Source organism: Engystomops pustulosus, chromosome 1, assembly GCF_040894005.1.
Source record: "Engystomops pustulosus chromosome 1, aEngPut4.maternal, whole genome shotgun sequence".
NCBI lineage: Eukaryota > Metazoa > Chordata > Amphibia > Anura > Leptodactylidae > Engystomops > Engystomops pustulosus.
The window spans coordinates 182,790,012-182,812,815 of NC_092411.1; the positions used below are offsets into that span (position 1 = coordinate 182,790,012).

The following is a 22,804-nucleotide window of genomic DNA, read 5'->3' on the forward strand; positions in this document are numbered from 1 at the left end:
CCTGGAGGAGCTGTATATTGAGGTTGCTGGGGGAACTGTATATAGTGGTTGCTGGGGGGCTGTATATTGTGGTTGTTGGAGGAGCTGTATGTAGTGGTTTCTGGGGGAGCTGTATATAGTCGTTGCTGGGAACTGTATATAGTGATGTCCGGGGGCTGCATATAGTGAATACTGGGCGCTGTATATAGTGATTACTGGGGATGGTGTATAAAGTTATTGCTGGGGAGTATATAGCGATTGCTGTTCCCTGTCTGGACTGCTAAATGTATGCACTGGAAATTTTCCAGACACATATGGCAAGAGGGCAATACTAAGAAGAAGTGGTAAAGTAAACAAACAGGTAAAATTTCAGCTTGTTCTAATACTGCAGGGCAAATGAAGAATCACTCGAGACAACTGGCATCACGTTAGAATACAGAGCATGGGCTAAATTAGAATTTCTCTTTTTATCCCAGGGTCCATGGCTCTTTCACAGTACCTACCTTTTCCCAATATGTTTGAATGTTTGTAGAATTGGCTAATTTGTCATATGTATCCTCCATGATCAAGAGTAAACTTTTAGTTGGGGACAGGAAAATAAACATTGGGGGTAACCTTTTAGGATTTTGGCAAAAAATTTTCATTCTTTGGAAGCAGAGTGAGGTTCATTTAAAGGTTTTCCATGGGACCCTTTATTTACACAGAAACATAATATGCCATAGAAAACTTATTTATCTGCACAGAAGATTAGATCATATATCATTAGAAAGATTTGTTGTCAAGGCAAACTAAGGCATTAAGAGGGAAATAGGCCTCACAACAATTCAGACACTTTATGCTTATGGGTATAAGTGGATTGAAAACATAACTCATCATTAAGTAATGAGCTACAATAAAGTAATTTACTTTGGCATGCATTTAGTAGAAGAAAGGCAAATTCTCCTTAACCGGTTAAGGACCGGTCCCTTTCCTGTTTTTTCATGTCCATTTTTCACTCCCCCACCTTCAAAAATCTATAACTTTTTTATTTTTACACGTAAAGAGCTGTGTGATGGCTTGTTTTCTGCGTAACAAATTGCACTTCATAGTGATGGTATTAAATATTCCATGCCATGTACTCGGAAGCGGGCAAAAAATTCCAAATGCAGTGAAAATGGTGAAAAAACGCATTTGCGCCATTTTCTTGTGGGCTTGGATATTACGTCTTTCACTGAGCGCCCCAAATGACATGTCTACTTTATTCTTTGGGTCGGTACGATTAAGGGGATACCAAATTTGTATAGGTTTTATAATGTTTTCATACATTTACAAAAATTAAAACCTCCTGTACAAAAATTTTTTTTTTGATTTTGCCAACTTCTGGCGCTAATAACTTTTTTATACTTTAGTGTACGGAGCTGTGGGTGGTGTCATTTTTTGCCAAATTTGATAATATTTTCAATGATATCATTTTTAGGACTGTACGACCTTTTGATCACTTTTTATAGATTTTTTTATATTTTTTAAAATGGCAAAAAAGTGCCATTTTCGACTTTGGGCGCTATTTTCCGTTACAGGGTTAAACGCATTGAAAAAACGTTATCATATTTTGATAGATCGGGCATTTTCGGACGCGTCGATCCCTAATGTGTTTATGATTTTTACTGTTTATTTATATTTATGTCAGTTCTAGGGAAAGGGGGGTGATTTGAAATTTTAGTTTTTTTTATTATATATATATTTTTTAAACTTTTTTTAAACTTTTTTTACAGTATGGCAGTATATGGGGATTTTCCTCCTCATTCATTACAATGTGCTATCAGCACATTGTAATGAAGGGGTTAAAACGAAATAGCCTCGGGTCTTCGGAAGATCCGAGGCTACCATGGAGACGGATGGCCGCCCCCCGATGACGTCACGGGGAGCGGCGATCCCAGATAAGGAGGCGGCGCCCATGTGCCGCTATCTTTTTGAGGCTGCCGCTGTGAAAACACCCGCGATCGGTGCTAGCAATATGCAGCAAAGACTTACCGGCTAGGGAGAGGGCTCAGTCCGTGAGCAGCGCGACCCGACCGCCGCCGTGAATACACGGCAGGCGGTCGCGAAGTGGTTAATATGCTTTATTGTAGTTCAATGTAACAGTGAGTTATAGAAATGAAAGAGATATACAGCCACAATATGCCATTCCAACTTCTTATGTCATGGCATTCACTTGATGCTGGTTTATACTACCATTTTTTGTCTGCCATCTTACAATATCTTTACGCTAAAAAAAGAAAGTCTGGCTGTCCTGTAAGACCAAAAATATCTATACCCGAAGAAATCTTTCCTTCAAAATATAACTGTAGATTAGTTACTTGACACAAGAGAATGTTTCTGTTTAACTTTAATCATTTTTTCCATGTGTCTGGATTCTATTACTAATGTTTTTTATTGGGAAACACACAACAAAAAAGAAGGATAAAATTCAAAACATGCGACCAAAGAAAAAGATGCATCTTTTTAATTATCATTTCCTGGTTAGCTGAATACAAAGAAATCAGCTGAATCAGAAGTCGTGTCCTCAAAGTTTAACTACGTTAAAATCTCATGATGTAGTCACAGGGACATAAGTAGTGGGCATCAAATGGACTAGATGCATCCCTGGGCGAAAGTGAAACTAACTAGCATCATAAATTACTGAGTTGAGCTCAACCAAGTCATAGTCTGTCAAGGAAAGCCAGAACCACATATATAGCCATCTGAATTGGCCCCAAATTGCCTGATCATCATGATGAAATTGCTACTTTACTATACAACCACATTAGAAGTTATATTAAGAAGGGGCCTTTTATGGAACTGTACCTTGATTTACGGGTAGCAGTAATGAAAATTGGGCTACTTTTCCCTCCTAAGGCTGCATTCACACACATGTATGGGGGACATATATACGGCCGACGTATATGTGGCCGATATACGTCCCCCATACACTTTTATGGGCTCACGGCATAGTACAGGAGCGGTACGGTGCAGTACAGGAGCGGTACGGTGCAGCACACGTGCGGCACCGTACCACTCCGTAGCCCGCGAAAAGATAGGACATCTTTACGGCCCATATCTTCCTATCTTTTCCCGTATTACGGCGCCGTGGCCCATATCTTCCTATGGAGAGGGGCGGGGGTGAGCGGCGCTCACCTCCTCCTCCTCTACCCGCGCTGCCGTGTGCCCATCGTGCTACGTTATGGCAGGCACACGGCAGTGTGCAAGTAGCCTAAATCTGTATTCCCCATCTTTATTGACATTTATCAAATAGAATGTGTTGGATCTTTTGTAGGTTTTTACTTGTCCCTGCAATTGTTCCTGCCATAATTACATGTGTATACATGAGGAGGTATGCATTCATTTCAATGGTATGCAAAAGTATACTGCAAATAATGATTTTCACAGTGTATATGACATGGAGCTATACATTTGTTGTCCAATTTAAAGGGAATCTGTCAGAAGAAATTGACCTAATAACTACTAGTATGGTGTCAAGCAGCTGAGCAGCTTCTAGATGATGTTTCTTTCATGACCCAGTGTGGTGACAGCATCCAGAAAATCAACTTTAAAGTAAGATGTAAATTGGTTGTATAAAGTCAAGGAGGCGGAGATTTTAACACTGAAGCCAGGCTTTCTCTTCAACTGTAATTGATGGTCCTGCATCCTGAGACATCACTAAAACAGATCTCATGAAGTCTGATGCATGATCTCAATCAGAGAGGAGGAGGCATTCAGAGCTCCTCACCTTGACTTTAGCGTAAAACTCTCCTTGACTTTAAGACACCAATTTAGATCTCACTTCAAAGTGGATTTTCTGGATGATGCCGCCAGACTGGACCATGAAAGAAACAAAAATTAGCAGGTGTTACACTGTTTGACAATATACTAGTTGTTCTTTTACTAGACAAATTGCTGATGACAGGTTCCCTTTAAGCACATTTCAGCAAATAATTGATATTGTTTGTGCAATGAAAAGTTAATCGGTTTTCCAACATATTTTCTGTATCAATTCTTCACGGTTTTCTAGATCTCTGCTTTTTGACTTCTTGCTGTATTTCTTCATTGTTTACTTCCTATAGAAAAACTCTTGTCCATCGTCATGTGATGTCACACAGGTGGCTCGTCAAAACTCACAGTATCAAAGCTGTGTGACATCACATGACCATGGACCAGTGTTTATCTACAGGAAGTAAACAATGAAACTTCCTAAAAATCTTATTAAATTGCTTTGTATGACACAAATGCTTTCATAGTATATCATATTATATATACTTTTATTGTCAAATTTATTTATGGAAAACATGCATTGGGAAAACATAAATAAAAATGACACCAGTTTATTATATTATATAGTACATCTCAGTAAAGCATGCACATACATGTACAGACACCTACCTTTCTCCAGTCAATGGCATGATTGTTGTTGCCTGTGTCGAGAAAACAATGAAAGACAACCTCATACGGGGGCTGGAAAACAAAACATGAAATGTGAGGTTTTGATAATTGTACATTCTACTTTCTGTTCTTAATACTTTGCTTAAAAATGCAATATTGGGATATAAATGATGGTAATTTACAGAAATAAAAGTGATGGCAAACCTTTTAGACACAGAGTGCCCAAACTACAACCAAAACCCATGTATTTTTCGCAAAGTGCCAATGCGATAATTTAAACAGTAACTTATTACTCCCCGCTCTTTCGCAGGTTTGAATTGTATAGGCATCTGAGGATGCCAATACAGTAGAAAGAAGGAGAAAAAGTTTGGATTGTCATTGTAGTTTCCTTCTAGGGTCCTGAGCTGCAAGAGGCCTTAAGTCCTGTCTGACCAACACTGCCCTTGAGTGATGGCAAGGGTGCCCATAGAGAGGGCTCTGAGTGCCACCTCTGGCACCCGTGCCATAGGTTCGCCACCACTGTCCTATACACTTCCTTCTTCATTATCCTTTTTTTTTGTTTAGACAAATTACTGCAATCCAACCAATATATTAACAAGGTTCTAGTTACCAAGTCTGCTGCTGCAATGTACTTAAAAGAGTTGTCTCACAAATGACAAGTCTAAAACCAATCTTCATTCACTGTGTATAAGCCGACCACAGGAATTATAACTGAGCTCCTATTGAATTCTGTGGGAGAAAGCTGCAGGTTCTGGGCCCAGCCTCTAAATAGAGAACAGAGCTGTAGAAATAACTTTGATGAATGACTGTGGGCTATTACTGACTGAGGTTCCATATCAGAACTGGACAAAATAGTTGATACCCGCCCCTTGTTTAAAACATACAGTATTGCATTGACTAATACAAATTTTAGAGCCACTGAATACAAGCAAGTTACAAAATATTTAATATGCCAAGTACACTTGCTAAAATGGTCTAATATAAAATAAAATACAAAGTAGTAATAATGTATATAGCAGGCGCTCTAGACATATTACTATAAATATTCTCTTATTTATTTATTAGATGAGTAAAATACTGTATAATTTAAGCGCTGTAAAATAACATTACAATTTCAATAAAATATGGTAAACATAAAAATACACTAATTTTGGGCCCTTACTATAATATACCAATGCTACATCCAATAGGTCAGCAGATAGTCTAATAATTATATAGGAAACAATTAAGAAAAACAAAACATTTTCTTGCTCGTTGTCAATTGCCTTATGTAAAATAAGCAATAAATATATAGTAAATATACAGTATAAAAACCTATTTATTATGAACAAATCCAGAGGCAGTAACATTTATTAATAAAGCAAATATTGTAACTAAAAAACAGGACATACAGGAGAAAAACAAAATAGCTTTCATTTATGACCAGGAAATGAAACACAAAGAACATACTACAACAGTAAACAGTCAGGAAATTGCAGATACTTGAAATCATTAAAATAAGGGAGCACAGGCACTTGACAGAAACTAGGGTAAAGTTTCAAATGAATGAATAAGAACATTCATTCCTGATGCTGAAAGCCCTTTAATAGTATTTCAAGCAAAAACATTTAAGTATTGTTCAGTTCGCCGACATCCCCAATGTTTAATGTGATTTGAGTTGTCTTGTCCATAATTTGTATTCAGATGCACAATCTGAAAATGCATGAACAAGCACAATTCAACGCTTTAGACAGTGAGAGTGGCTGGAACACCAACTGCCAAGGATGCCGAACTGCGTAGACCCACTTTTCATCCTGATTTTAACAGTATTAGTCTAACTAGATAACATACAATGTTTCTGGAAGGCTGGTCACCCTTTAAAACTTGCATACAGCCTGGCATCTGGATAAACGAAGCATAGATTAAGCAAGTCTGACTGCATTTGGCATGCTTCAGAAATATCCATACAGGATAATTATCAGTTATACAATAGTGGAGTTTATCAAGACTGATTGCTCTTGGCAGGCATTGCAATGAATTCTGAACTGCACTCTGACCTATACTATTCTTTATATTTTGCTCAAATTTGAAATATAAATACATAAATAGTTCACATAGTTGGATTAATATACTATATATATATATATATATATATATATATATTTGAAGAATACAGGGGGAATTTAACCATGCCCCATAATAAGGCCCATTCACAACAGTTTTTGAGCTTCTGCTCCCTCTCATGGGGCAGGAGTGGGGTGGGCAGGAGGCTGGCATGGAATTTTGAGACTGGAGTTGCAAGAAAATGCTTCTGTTTCTTTTACAGGGTAGGGAACACACAACTGATCCTATTAGATCATTAAGGGTGTGCAATCATGACATGGCCTGGATGCAGTTGAGCTGTGGCTGGCCACATCCAATTAGTGTGTTTTCCTGAAAATTAATTACATAATGATTTAGTGTCTGTTTCATGAACTGTTAACATGAAATAGTAGCTTAATAGTAATTTTGTAGTGAATTATCAGCAAAACGCATTAGTTCAATGCTGTTTGCCCCAGCTCAACTGCGTCCCAGCCACGCCATGAATGCGTGTGTATTTCTACCACAGTCAATACAGTCCTAAATTTTCTCCATTTTCTCCTTATTTCTCTCCATAAATTGATATACACATCGGTCCTAAGCCATGCTTTTGCCATTTTCCAGAATTTTACGTCTCTATAATACATAATTTTAGATTGGTTCAGTTCTGTATGGTCCAACAAATGCAGCCTTTGGAAAAGGCGATCCCATAGAAAACTATACGATCCACCATGGCATGGTGCGTGGAAGGCATGGTTCATGAATACAGCAGGCTCATAATGAGACCATTGTATTCGTTCTTAGTGCCTATTATACCAGCTCCACAATAACTCAGCAGACCCATTCTATAACTATGCTGCCTTTAAATAGTGTCAAAATATTCCGGTGATAGATCCTCTTTAATCTGTTTAAAATGGACTTTTAATTTCTCATTTGCTTACAATAAGCTCATTGAATTAAAATTAGATTACACTACATCTGCTTTTATATTTCTCATGTATCTATTTAGCTATTAGGTGAATGAAGATGGAAAACAGGCGTTTAATTAACATATGATGGTTTTGTCCACAGAGGCATGATATGCTTCAATCATCATTAGTGAACAAGTTATTACCTAATTACAAATAAAGAAATACTTACTAATCATGCGCCTTTGTAGAACACATAATTTCTTTTAACTTTTTTTTCAGTTTTTACTGGGTAGTATTTAAAAATAAAGAAATACTTAGTAGTCATTTGCTTTCATAGAGCACAATGGGGCACATTTACTAAAAATGTAGTATGTAGAGGGCGCCAGATTCAGGATTTGTGGCGCCTATTCTTCATGAATCTGGCACTCCCTGCATAGCTCTGTCAATGTGCACCTTTTTTTCTAACATTGAGCATGTGACATACTTCTGTCGGACTTGGCACAATATATGTAGCGCAAGCTTCGACTGTGCACCAGAACGCCCCTTTATGTGGAAAAATTTGTGCCACAACTGCACTACATCCGACATGACACTGCAAGACATATGTGGTGCAGTTTGCGTATCTGAAATGCTGTCTGTATGCCAAGGTCAAACCTGTAATAAAATAAAAGAACTAATGCACAGGGATCATTTTGTAGTTTTCCAATACCAAGGAAGATCTGAGGAAGGTACAGTATTTGTCAACCATATACTCAAGGATATGATAGGATTTGGCCATAGCACATTGAAGCACTTGTATTATAATTAAGAATTTGATTGATAAACTATAAAAGTCTAGCTAAATGAAAACAGTTGTCATGAGCAACAACCAAACATTATAGAAAGATAGACAACACCAGGAAATGTCGAAATGTGGCTGTACAATATATGAAGGGTGAATAAAAGGAACCACAACTTTTCTGCAAAAAAAAACTGTTGCTTTTCTTTTCTGGACATCAACAAAATATTTGGATTATCATGGCGAAAAAAAAAGCAATGTATTGTTTATACTCGAGTATAAGCCAACCCATTATATAATCCGGGGCCCTGGGAAAACCTATTGACTCAAGTAAAAGCTTAGGGTAGAAAATGCATTGGTCACAGCCTCCCCGAATAATATAGCTAGCCAGCCCCTGCACCCCAGTATATATAGCCAACCCCCAGCATATAGTCAGCCAGTCCCCTGTATATAGTAAGCCAGCTGCAGTATATAGCCTGCCCCCTGCCCCCAGTATATAGCCAGCCCTATGCCCCAGTATATAGTTAGCCAGCCAACACCTGTATATAGACAGCCAATCCCCTGTATGTAGCCAGCCAGTCCCCTGTATATAGCCGGACAGACCCCTGCCAAAACATAAAAATAATAAACTCTGTACTCACATTTTCAACGCGCCTCCACCCCGCAGTTCCACTACTTTATCCAGTCCTTCTGGCAGTGACTAGTCTGTGTGCCGCTAGAGTGAATGGACCTGACGCTGCCGCCATGACTGGATCAAGTAGAGCACCTCTGGGAGGGAGGAGAGGAAGGTCGGAAAGGTGAGTACAGAGTTTATTTTTTTATATACCCAAATAGAAGTGGTGCTTTTTCAGGCAGACCCCGGATTACGTACAAGATAGGTTCCATAGGTTTGTTCTTAGGTTGAATTTGTATGTAAGTCGAAACTGTATATTTCAAAATTGTAGGTTTTTTTTTTGCCCTAGTGACAATTGGAGTTTCAAAATTTTTTGCTTTAATGGGACCAAGGATTATCAGTAAAGCTTCATTACAGACACTTTACAGCAAATCATTGCAGCCGGGGACTACAGTAAAGCAACAGAGACTTCACCCGAGGTCCCAGTGGGCAGAGGGGTCCGTCTGAACAAGGGGTCGTCTGTAAGTCAGATGTCCTTAAGTAGGGGAACGCCTGTAGACTGTACTACTTGAAATAATCATTTTATTAAAAAATCCCCTATAAGCCATGTTGTTAAAGGCGTTAGATTAATTACTGGTCACAATGCTACTTTTCAGGGGTGAGGATTTATTACACAGCAAATAAACTGTTCACTAACAACAAAATGTACACTATTAAAAAGTGCTTGTTAACCCAAGAATTGTTGAATATTAATATAGCCCTGTCACCTCAAACTGTTGTCGTCACTGCTAAGCTGAGCAGCTCTGCTAATGTCTTCGTGCAGTTTGCCTCACTAATGTGCAGAGTGCACCAGATTAATGAATAATTCTGTCAAATGGCTGTAATAAATTTAGGGTCGGAATCGGCACTAGAATGCCCTTTTACGTGCAGAACTGGTGCAGACACGTTATAAATACAAGCACTTTGCATGTTCTTTACAGTGAAAATTCAGACAACAATAAAAAAGGCCCAGTATGTTGGAAGAGGGCTTATTCCGTGATCCCTCTTTGAACATTCTTAACATCACTTTGACTTATTTGTACATCATATGGACATGGAACTTGAAAGTTGATGTGCACTACTAGGTGAATTTACTTTGTGCAAAATCCTCCCAATACAATAGTGGCACATACTGTTGCACATTAATATAGCCACTATCGTCCATATTGAAAAAGAGATATTTTGCCTATTTGTCTATTATCCTGAGACTGATGAATTGATATGTTACGTTAATACCATTTTCCATGGTGATGCAGTTGTTACATTTCCTGCAAAACACACATAAAACATTGGGATGTGCCTTAGTAGTGAGATGTCAGATTGATTCATGTTACAGCATTGTCCTGTCAGTTTCCTGTTGGGAAGGACAGGACAAGATGACAGGATCCTATTTTACTAAATATTTTTTACAATAGATTTGCCAACGCTAATGGTTACTTATCTAGCCAGTACTTGAACTTTGCTAAGGAGAAGAATATTGAAGGGTAAGTTTCCTGACTACTACTTTTTTTATCTAGTTAAAGGGACCTAGGATGATTTGAGAATTGTTACCACATAGACATTTGGTCCCACTGGAGCTGCCAGTGGCAGACTGTTCCTTACATTTCCCCTCAAAGGAGAAATATTTCCCAAATAATCATCTATGATTGAAAGCCCTTCCCTATTCTCTATTAGTGGTGGATGACTAAAAAGGCATAAACATCCATGATGAGGGACACCCGTAGATAAAACATCCTTCATCTACCTTCTTTTTCCTAACCTCATCTTCAATGTTGGTCCATTGCTAGGGTCATTGATAACACAACAGCTCATAGCTTCCTATATTAGGGTGTCCGAACTAACACCTCATATGTGCCAAATTCAGCAATTTCTTTTACACAGCAGCCACTACAGGATTATACAATTTTGCAGCATGTGTTTACATGTTGCATGTTCTGAAAGCCCCTATAACAAGCATGTTAATGCACTTCTTCATCATTGCATTGGAAGTACAATCTTCCCTTTGTTGGACCCAATACATGTAAAAGCATAGAAAAACAGTTCTTTCCTTAAATTCTTTATAATATGTACAAGCTATGTTACAAGTTACTGCCCTTCAAACTGAAAGGACAGAGTGCTATGGATTGGTTGCATTGGTTGGGAACTTTGGTACACAAACTGTGCTTTGAGAAAGTTATCTTCCTCCTTACATTTCCTAAGACAATTGCAGGTATAGAAGGAAATCTATCATTAAAAAATTCTTTTAAATTTGCATTGCCGCCTTTTACCTCTGGGCATCGTGATCCTGGCATAGTCTTTAAAGGGAACTTACCACCACAAATCTACCTACAAAGGTAGATCGGGTGGTAGGTGGATCAATGGGACGTGAGGATAGCCCTTTTAAGGGCTAATCCTCACGTCCCCACACTTTTTTGTTAACTTTTATTAGACTTTTATGCAAATTTACTGGGGCGTGGAGTAGCCGCATCTGAGGTTACACGAGGCGGCTACTCCACGCCCCAGTAGCCTCTTTTCCCCTCCTACTCACCATCTTCGACGCGCGGCTCCGCGTAGTTGCGCGCCCTCGTCCGGCGATCCTGCCGTCTGCGCATGCGCAGAAGAGCAGACCCGCGCCTGTTTCGGAGCAGTGACCGCGCAGGCCTGCTCTTCTGCGCATGCGCAGACGGCAGGATCGCCGGACGAGGGCGCGCAGCTCCGCGGAGCTGCACGCCGAAGATGGTGAGTAGGAGGGGAAAAGGGGCTACCGGGGCGTGGAGTAGCCGCCACGTGTAACCTCAGATGCGGCTACTCCATGCCCCAGTAGCCGCATAAGTAAATTTGCATAAAAGTCTAATAAAAGTTAACAAAAAAGTGTGCTGAATTGCTCAAAACCCCACGCATTCTACCAACATTTGAAGACAAATAACCTGTCATTCCTATCTCAGATAACCCAATTAATCAAGTTCTAAGTCAGCCAATTCTTATTTTGTAATTTCTTTCTTCTCCTACAAAACCTTACCCGACCCCATGTGACCAGTGATCAGTAAACAGCATTCCTGCAGAAGTGTGTCATCACAGAACTTAGAAATGAATGTACAGTCATTCCCTATTTCCCTCTATAATACGGGCAGGCCAAGGACAAAAGATGGTCAGTTGGGACAGCTGCATTTCATAAAATAAAGCTGGAGTTTCAGAGCTGACATTAAAAGCGACTTAACCATGCTTTAATGGAACAAAGGGAAGATTGTATTTCCAATGCAATGATGAAGTAGTGCATTTACATGCTTGTTATAGGGGTTTCTCAGAACACGCAACATATTAACAGATGATGCAAATTTGTATAAATTGGCACAATGTGAGGTGTTTGCTCTGTGTGATGGACACCATAATATGGGCAGTTATAAGCTGCTATGGTATTACTGACCATAGCAATGGGCCAACATTGGAGATGTGATTGGGAAAAAGGCAGTTTTATCTATGGGTGTCCCTCATCATGTATGTTTATGACATTTTCAGTCATCCACCACTAATAGGGAATAGGGAAAAGCTTTCATTCACAGATGATCATTTGGGAAATATTTCTCCTTTGAGGGGAAATGTAATCAATAGTCTGCCCCTGTTAGGCAGATCCACTGAGACCAAGTTTCTATGTGGCAGAAATTCTGAAATAATCCTAGGTACTTTTAATATAGGTCAACTAGATAAAATGTAGTAGTCAGGAAACCTACCCTTCAATATTGTTCTCCTGAGCAAAGTTAAAGAGGACCTGTCACCCAATTTATCGGCACTAGGAGCTGCTTACTAAAGTAAGCAGCTCCTAGTGCTTGATCAAACGCCGCAGTGTTAGAGTGATAGTGTTACCGGAAACCTCCGGTAACGCTATCAAACACTGCGGTGGGGTACAATGTAATTGTCGGACAGCTCGCAAAGCTGTCCAACGTATTCATAAGGGGGCGGGGTTGGGGCGTGGCTAGGGGCGGTGACTGCCGCCGTGCGCGCGCCAGTCACTGCCGGCCTATGGAGCGAGTGGGGCGGTCCGAGGTGCTTTGCAGGCTGTCCGATGATTACACTGTACCTCGCCGCAGTGATTGATAGCGTTACCGGAGGTTTCTGTTAACTCTATCACTCTAACACTGCGGCGTTTGATCAAGCACTATGAGCTTATCATAATTGATAAAATACTGATTATAAACCTTCTTACATGAAACTATTTCTTATAGTCTCCTACAAGCAGACATGAAAAATATCAAACTTGACCTTACCTTACAAATCTTTCTGTGAGTGTCTCCACAAAGGTGTAGATTTCGTGCCAATTGTTTGCCACACTCCCTGACCTTAAGAGAATAAATAGAAACAAATTAATTTGGATGACGAACTGATTTAAACTGTGTTTCTGTGTACAAGATGTTTTATTATAGAAATTTACCATGATTACTTACAGATGTTTATCGCTAGAACTGAAGTGTGGACATGTGCATAAGAACCAAAATGTACTAAATGTCTGCATCTGGTGCAAACATTTCCATGCATGAGGGCTAAAGAATTCTATTTTCTGTGCATACTAATGTGTAACATGGTGACAGTTCTGTTGTTATTAAGTTCAAGACAATCAATCCCATTCATTTATATGGAGAAATTCACCGGGCCATATATATTATTGTGTCAGTTTTTTGTCTACGTTTGCACCAGAACTTGTACATGTATTTCTGAAGTGTTGCGCCATTTTTGTGCTGTGGTTGCACTTTGCCCAACACTGCGCCTAAATGGGCGTGTTTGTGGTTACTGGGATTTTTGCTGCATATTTATCACTAACTGCTTCACAATTCTGTCGGTGCCACAATACTGTAGCATCAAGCTAATTGTGCCAAAAAAAGAAGCAACTATGTTCACATCCTAAAAACAGACCAGATTTACTAAAAGCATGCGCCAATATTGGATTATCTGGCACAAACTGTACATTAGTGAAGCAAACTGCACAAGTTTTCATATATCATACACCAAGCTTGAGAGCAGGGATTAAAGGGGTTTTCCCACAAATAAAAGTAAGGCCCTACCACAGTTTAGGGCCTAACTTGCTGATCTGTGGGGTTTCAGCACTGTTGTTCGTTGGAAAACCCCTTTAAGCATACCATTTCCTCAGCAAAAAGAGCACCCAGGGATTGAACTATAATTTACATGTTATGTCTTTTTTTATTGCAAAGTTAACTTTATTAACAGCTTGACAAACAGGCAGCCAAGAAACAAAATACACACAATGGTAAGTGGCTTAAAAAGTTCCTTAATCGAGGAGTTCACAAAAAAACAAAAGCTTGTGATGTGCCCAGTAACATAAAAATACTGCCATAACATTAAAACTAACAGGCAGTAGAACTTTGGGCAGTTTGTGAATGCCATGTAGTACCATACCTGCTGAATGACAGGGGACATGTGAAGTGGAATAGAATTCTATCAGACTTCACATAGTTAATCTACCCCCATAGTATGCTGCAAATGTTCAGCACTAGAATTTTCCTAAGTCTGTTTGAAGCTCAACAGTTTAACCAATGTACATGACATCTCCCTAATAACAAGCATTGTGGATTTCATCCAGAAATTACTGGAACACGAATACAGAGTTTGGGTTTTTGTTGATCGAAGAGCAATATGTTCTGTACTATCTCTGACAGCAATTAATAAGTTTCTGGATTATTTTCCTTCCAATTCTGCAAGAATGTAGTACGCTATTGTACAGAAGAAATTAGTTAATTCTAGATTTGTGTGTATGAAGAATTAAGCACTTCCTTAAATGTGGTTCTCATCCTCCCTCAAAGGGTTAATTAGGACTCACCTTACAAAAGTCAAGAGGGCTGTTGGGGCCCTGCATAAAAATCCCTAACATCCACATATGTAGAAATCTTACAGGGTTAAACCAAAGCTTTACCTCCTTATGGCCAAGATTTGTGATGTGTACAGGGTCTCAGGCCAAGAGATTCAAGATACTGTGGAGTTTGATGAATGCTGGCCAGAGACACATACTTAGTCTAACAAACAGCCTAGCAGAACTGAGTGGATTTATAACAGTCCATGTGCATCCAACACAATGGTAATTGCAGGCTGATAAAAAAAAAAAATCACTCATTATTGAAATACATTCATTCCATCTACAAGATGAAAGACCATTATACTTACCAAACACCAAGCCAAAAGAAAAACCATCAGAGTACAGAACATGACAAAGCATTAACCCTGTGACCCCAAAAAAGTATATTGAAAACAAAGGGGCTGACCAAAAAACTGTCTTAAATTCCTAGCCCCACAGTTATCAAGGGTTCTTTCACACTCGTACAACTGGCACAACAAATGAAGGGGTGTGTTCTCTGAAAAGGGTGGCATAGCTTTATAGGGTCTGTGCGACAAAAATTATACAAATGCATTAGAATAGTAGCGCATAATTCTGCCACAACCTAAGCCAACTAATAACAGAAAGTATTTCACAGCATCAAACACTTAAAAATCTGGTGCAGAATAAGACTGCCTTGTCATACTGTGCACTGTCTTAGGCTACATTCACACACGACATATATAAGGCCGACATATACACTCACCGGCCACTTTATTAGGTACACCTGTCCAACTGCTCGTTAACACTAAATTTCTAATCAGCCAATCACATGGCGGCAACTCAGTGCATTTATGCATGTAGACATGGTCAAGACAATCTCCTGCAGTTCAAACCGAGCATCAGTATGGGTAAGAAAGGTGATTTGAGTGCCTTTGAACGTGTCATGGTTGTTGGTGCCAGAAGGGCTGGTCTGAGTATTTCAGAAACTGCTGATCTACTGGGATTTTCACGCACAACCATCTCTAGGGTTTACATCCAGTGAGCGGCAGTTCTGTGGGTGGAAATGCCTTGTTGATGCCAGAGGTCAGAGGAGAATGGGCAGACTGGTTCGAGCTGATAGAAAGGCAACAGTGACTCAAATCGCCACTCGTTACAACCGAGCATCTCTGAACGCACAGTATGTCGAACTTTGAGGAGATGGGCTACAGCAGCAGAAGACCACACCGGGTGCCACTCCTTTCAGCTAAGAACAGGAAACTGAGGCTACAATTTGCACAAGCTCATCTAAATTGGACAGTAGAAGATTGGAAAAACGTTGCCTGGTCTGATGAGTCACGATTTCTGCTGCCACATTCGGATGGTAAGGTCAGAATTTGGCGTCAACAACATGAAAACATGGATCCATCCTGCCTTGTATCAACAGTTCAGGCTGGTGGTGGTGTCATGGTGTGGGGAATATTTTCTTGGCACTCTTTGGGCCCCTTGGTACCAATTGAGCATCCATGCAATGCCACAGCCTACCTGAGTATTGTTGCTGACCATGTCCATCCCTTTATGACCACAATGTACCCAACATCTGATGGCTACTTTCAGCAGGATAATGCGCCATGTCATAAAGCTGGAATCATCTCAGACTGGTTTCTTGAACATGACAATGAGTTCACTGTACTCAAATGGCCTCCACAGTCACCAGATCTCAATCCAATAGAGCATCTTTGGGATGTGGTGGAACGGGAGACTCGCATCATGGATGTGCAGCCGACAAATCTGCGGCAACTGTGTGATGCCATCATGTCAATATGGGCCAAAATCTCTGAGTAATGCTTCCAGCACCTTGTTGAATCTATGCCACGAAGAATTGAGGCTGTTCTGAAGGCAAAAGGGAGTCCAACCCGTTACTAGCATGGTGTACCTAATAAAGTGGCCAGTGAGTGTATATACCTCCTCCATACACTTCAATGTCCTCACGGCGCCGTACAGGAGCAGTACAGTGCCGCACTCATGCGGCATTGCATCGTTACGAAACCCCGTACAAAGATAGGACATGTCCTATCTTTTGACTGAATACGGCGCCGGGTCCTATATTACTCTATGGAGATGGGCGGGGTAAGCTGCGGAGGCGGGCATACATTATGTGAATGTAGCCTTACTATGAGGTACTTTTGATAAATCTGTGACTTCTGTAAAGCTGGTAAACTTAATTTGCTTCTGTGTTCCCGACTACTATTACTTCCCAGCTTTAATACAGCTGCACCACCCCAACCAATTCTGAAAGAGCTGCAGTAACCTGACATGACCCCTTAATAGCACCCAGAACAGAGCTCATGCCCGGTTGGCTGTGATATACCTGACCATGTAATCAAGGGATCAGTGGGGTTGATGTTGGGTACCCATCAAATCTGCGGTTGAACTATCTTATGGATCAATCACCAATTGTAAATTCCATTTAGGCCGTGGGACATACATTGTGAAATCAACAACTGTGATTTATATTAGTAATAAATAGAGGCAAAAGGAAAGGTGGGATGGCACTACTTCATATGATTAAATGTCCATTTTTATAAATGTCGGATTTATATACGGCATATGCCAGACTTTTGCCAGAGGTTTAAAAAGCCATACTTTCATGTGTTGTGGAATGGGCAAGTCAGACGAAGCGCTGCTGCGCGAAACAGCTGTCATGTACCCTGTATATTTGTGAGTCCCTGCGTTCATCCCTCCCTTTGCATGTATTCTACACGCCATGTTTTTTGTGATAAACCAGAAACTTGTTCTTAAGTTGAGTTTGTATGTAAGTCGGAACTGTATACTTTATTATTGTAACCCCCAGTCAAAATTTTTTTGGTCTCTGTGACAATTGGATTTTAAAAATGTTGGGTTGTGATAAGAACCAGGATTAACAATAAAGCTTCATTACAGACACATTTGATAACTGTTATAGTTGTTTATTCTAGCCTAAGGCTACAGTACAGTAAATGACCAACATCCAGTGACCAACACTTCAGGTGTTCTTAAGTAGGGGACCACCTGTATATGCACCGATACTGCAATTCTAGAAATGGAAAACATGTATCCACAACTAGTCATACCAAATACAAAAGTGGACTGGTATACACAAACTATCAAAGGAATCTGTCTCCTGATCCAAGAAACAAAGGGGGAAATTTAACATTATGCCTTCTCCTTGCAACAGTTCTATGTCTACCTTAGGAGCTCCGCTGCCTGTCCGATTTATTAACCTTAACCTTAAAATTCATGAAAGAGAGTGACTAAACCTTGCACATAGAGCTATCAGTTAACAGATACCTCATCATTAAGCATTAAGTGACAAAACCTCTACAAAATTATAAATATGTTGTGGGTGATCATTGTTTTTTTTTGTCTATTGTGTCTACTGTGAATACTTGGCTATGCGCGTTTAATGAATTTGGTGCAAGCAGAGTCCATCTCAAAGTGACTTTACATTGTCCAATGTTCATTTGGTGCAATAAAAAGTCACAAAACAGCAATTGCACAACAAGTGCATCAAAACAACGTTACACATAGACAAAATAAACTATGATCACCCACAACGTATTTATAATTTTTGTAGAGGTTTTGTCACTTAATGCTTAATAATGAGGTATCTGTGCGAGGTTTAGTCACTCTCATGAATTTTAAGCAACTTTTTTAATGGTTATTTAAGTAAATATAATAATAAGAAACATGATGTTACATGAACTGTGGCAGGCACTTTGAAAAAAACAATAGCTTAAGACTTAAAGGGGTTGTCCACTTTAAGTACATTTCAGCAAATAATTGATATGGTTTGTGTAATGAAAAGTTATAAAAATTTCCAATATACTTTCTGTATTATTTCCTCACAGTTTATATAAACACCGGTCCATGGTCATGTGATCTCACACAGGAGCACGGCTCGTTATAATACAAAATGTAATCAAAGCTGTGTGATGCTAATGAGCTGCATTCCTTTATGGCATCACATGATCAGGGACCACTGTTTATCTACACAAAGTAAGCATAGAAGCTTTATATGGAAAGACAGCAAGCAGAGATCTAGAAAACCCATGAAGAAAGGTATACAGAAAGTATATTAGAAAAAGGGATAACTTTTCATTACACAAATATTCATTATTTGCTGGAATGTGCTTAAAGTGGAAAACCCCTTTAATGAAAATAACTAATGTGTATATGGTGCCAGGATAAATGATGGGATAAAATGAATGAACACACTAGGGAGCATTCACTATTGGGTTTTTGACAGATTTTATTTTGTGTTGGTGCTAAAATATTGTTCCTTTTCTGACCCTCAACCCTTTTTTTTGGTAGCTCAATTTGGACACAGCTTAATAATCCCTACACTTTTCCTGCACTTCTAGGTTCTAGGTTTTTGCCACTCAATAATAGGAGCTACAAGCAGGGGCGTAACTTGAGGGGGTGCAGAGGGTGCGGTTGCACCCGGGCCCAAGAGGTCTCACTTTCCCATATGAGAAGACTAGTACTATAAGCCATACATTATAGTCAGGGGCCTGGCACAGACTTTGCACTTGGGCCCATCAGCTTCAAGTTACACCACTGGCTACGAGCTGCTCTGACAAGTTCTATTTCACCTTCTTGAATGTGGATACAGTTCAGAACCCTTTTGGTCGTGCGCAAATTAATTAACCAGTTCCGCCACAATCTCACATCCCAGTGTAAATTACCATACCATTTCATGAATGCCCAGACTATGTTCACCTCTATTCGGCACTATGACTTAGTCCAGCACCTCCCATCATTGTGGACCTTTCAGTGGTGGAATGGTGTCTCCAATGAGCCTTTGTATAGAGAGTCTAGCCAAGAGGTGGGTATTGAGTGTTCATTAAGTGGGCCAATATACAAAAGAATCCTGATCCCCCAACAACCTCTTTAATGCTTTTTATCTGAACTGATAGTCAGACAGGGATGTCCTTTAACAGCCACCCCACTACATATTCTATGTTGTAGTAGAAAGCTTCTACAGCTTTAGAATTCTCTCTTAGGTTATAGACCTGCTTCATACATATTTGTCACCGGTTAGTCGGCTGAACTTTTGTCATCTTGCAATTTTCAACATAGGGTTAAGCCTTGAATACATTACAGATTGCCAGCAGTATCATCAGGCTTATGAAGTCAGCTAATAACATAAAAGCCTCATCAGGATGCTCACACATTAATACATATTTCATGCTTAAAAGAGCGGACTGCTGTATGCCGAGCTATCAGCAAGCCCTATTAGGACATATGGATGTTACAGAGGAATGTCCTTAGCTAGATTTCCTCTTCTGCTTACTAGAGGTTTAATCATAGCAGTGTCCTGCCTTGATCTGTTTCTGATTTTGGGGAACTATTACTAATCTGCTGGAATTGCCTTGGACTAGGATCTTTTGGTCTATACACAACATGTTGGTCTATTCTTTTTCATCCTGCTTATCCTCCTCTAGATATGGCTGCAGAATAGCCATGTTTTGCTACAAATCTCAGGGATGCTCTGACACAGGACAATTTGCTGGAGGTGTAGTCTGTAATAGCTGTAGCCAGTAAAAGGAGTATGAGCAGGATGTGACATCACCCTGTTGGTCTGGTCTACTTGCCTGTACACAAACTGTCACACCATGCAGTGAAGGAGATTTAATAGTGTCTGATTGTGATCACATGATTCAGCACATCAAACAGAAAGGGGGATTTTTTGCTGAAAGAGGCAAGAGATAAAAAAAAAAATTACGCAATATAAACATCAGTACTATTCTTTTTGGGAAAACCTGTTTATAAGCCGCAGGTTGGAAAATTCTATACAGTATGATACAATATAATACAACTTTATTGATCCCATTGAAAATTGATTTACAACTTTATACATCTTTCTCCTAAATATGTGCAATAAAATGTAGTCCAGTTACCAGTAAAAAGTATTGAATTATTGTTCATATTTTGGTCTCTGGTTTAACTGGATAACTACACAATACTGTCTCATGCACATACAAAGTAGTATATTCCAAATACAGAAAGTGAAGAAATATTTGTCTTTCAAAAATTTGTTATGCTTGGTCTTCTATAGGAGTCATAATCAATGCCATATTTCTATTACCCAATTCTCCCAGAAATAGACCTAACAAAGGAATGAATGGATAGAAAGTTTTACTAATAGTAACAGAAAAGTCCATAGCGTACTCATTTTAAGGATATGTGCAGGACTGATGTTTATCATATTGAATGTGTTATCATCATATCTATTCTGTAAATTACCAGTTACCAAGGAGTTAATAGATTTAAGCATGGTGTATGTATCACTATCATGTCTGGTCTATGGTTCACTGGTTAGTAAAGGGTTACAGCAGGGAATATATCCATTCCTACAGTACTTTATAGGCCTCTGTGGAGTACTGGATTGAACAACATACAAAAGGATGTGTAATATCTCAGCAGAAGAAATGGTAAAGTTTAACACGTGCAGAATATATAATAGAAAGGAAAGAAGGTACAGTACAGTAGGTGATACCTCTTTATTAGTGAAACCAAATTCTGTTTCATTTAAACCTTTTTCATTTACCTCCTATTTGTATGTAGCATCTCTCATTTCCCCTTCCTCTGCTTACAGTATATAGATAAATATTTACACTAGAGACAATGTAACCAGCCTAGATGATGGCTGCTTTACACTGTCCTGGAGGGTGATGGGTTACACATCTGTCTCTCCTGTACGATACGAGGCAGGCGGATGGCGTGACTAGAGGCCAATGTGAGACATCTGCCTGACCTGTGCTGCACTCCTGGGACTAGAGGAAATCTAATCAGCATCACACAATGAGATCAGCAGGGAGGATGCTCCAGTCCTATCAGCTACTTTAACCACTTCATAGCTGGACCCCAATACTTAATTGTTATACTCACTTGTCAAGAATGAAGTAGAGGTCGAAGGCTCCTTGACATGAAGGTTCATCAGCCTCAGCGGGTAGGGGAATATATGATAGCTGGAGGAGCAATCCTGCAAGTAGGATCCACTGCCCAGGGAGATGGCAATTCCTTCTGCACTTCATCTTGTCTTCTATCCTTGCACACCAGGGTTGGGATCCTGTGTTACTAGTAGGATGAATGCATACACAAGCTCAGGCTGAGTCCTATGACTTCTTCTAAGCTGGGTTATGATCTGCACACCTCTCTCCATACACCCAGGCTCTCACACTTCCTTTTCTCTGTGCACACTACATAGAATGTGCAGTTACAATCCCCACCCTCCTCACCCCTTCTGTCTATCTGTGCTTTTGTACTGTCCCCTTATGCTCTGGTGTAGCCCAGGCTCAGATCTCCTGATCATAACAGGGCTTCCTTGTGCTGTCCCACTCTGTGTGTGCTTTCCCCTTTCTAACCTTTGCAAGCAGAACAGAAGTTTGGGATCAGCTGTCAGTAGTTTGTGTTCACTTGGTGTCTCTTTGTCCCCTGTCTCTTTCACCCTTATATAGAAAACAGCATAAGCAATCGGGTTCTTGGCCCCCAGCCTGTGGGATGTGTCTTAGTGAGTTGGGACGGGTGGGGATTGTACAGTGAGCCTCCTGCCAGCACAGTTACTAACTCAGAAAAGTTTTCTTGAAAGTCTGTTAAACGGCTCAGCTGCAGGGTCTGTAGTCACACACACTCACACTCTTACTCACTCAGGAAGAGAAAGAAACTGAACTGTTACTATATTGTCTTATTATGAATGGCACTTAATTACTGTATGTCATGTTTATTTTTACAGTAATGGCCAATGCTTAGGCTCTTATCCTGACATTTTACATAAAAATGATGGAAATTAAAATATAAAAAAGTAATTAATATTGAGAGCTTCCTATTCTATTGCTTGTTCATTTATCTATTTATGGAAATGTACAGTCATTTAAAACTTCTTTTATATATCTTTTTGAACATCTTTAGGAATTCATAGCAGTAACATATGTGGAGCATGACCATTATATTTTATAAACTCATGAATGGAAGTTTATCAAAAGTGCCTCAGAGCAGAAATGCTCTAGTTGTCCATGGCAACCAATCAGAGCTCACCTTTAATTTTCCTACAACTGTTTATAAAATGAATTCTGAGCACTGATTGGTTGCCAACTTGAACAGTTTTACCTCAGGCACTTCTGATAAATCTCCAGACTGTAAGCTCTGGCGGGCAGGGCCCGAACTCTGATTGTTACATCTGATATATTATTACTCTGTAATGTCTTGTTTTA

At 39.7% G+C, this 22,804-nt stretch overlaps 1 protein-coding gene across 1 annotated transcript in view; it reads right to left on the reverse strand.

The window, feature by feature from the left end:
* Positions 1–22,154, reverse strand: part of ANTXR2 (ANTXR cell adhesion molecule 2) — a 145,352-nt gene extending 123,198 nt beyond the window's left edge. The window contains exons 1-4 of the mRNA XM_072114472.1: positions 21,959–22,154; positions 21,483–21,671; positions 13,015–13,086; positions 4,375–4,446 (exon numbers count right to left, since the gene is read on the reverse strand). Coding sequence (XP_071970573.1) covers positions 4,375–4,446; positions 13,015–13,086; positions 21,483–21,628 — 290 coding nt within the window. The 5' untranslated portion in view covers positions 21,629–21,671; positions 21,959–22,154. The remainder of the gene's footprint in view (positions 1–4,374; positions 4,447–13,014; positions 13,087–21,482; positions 21,672–21,958) is intronic.
* Between the last annotated feature and the right edge of the window lie 650 nt (positions 22,155–22,804).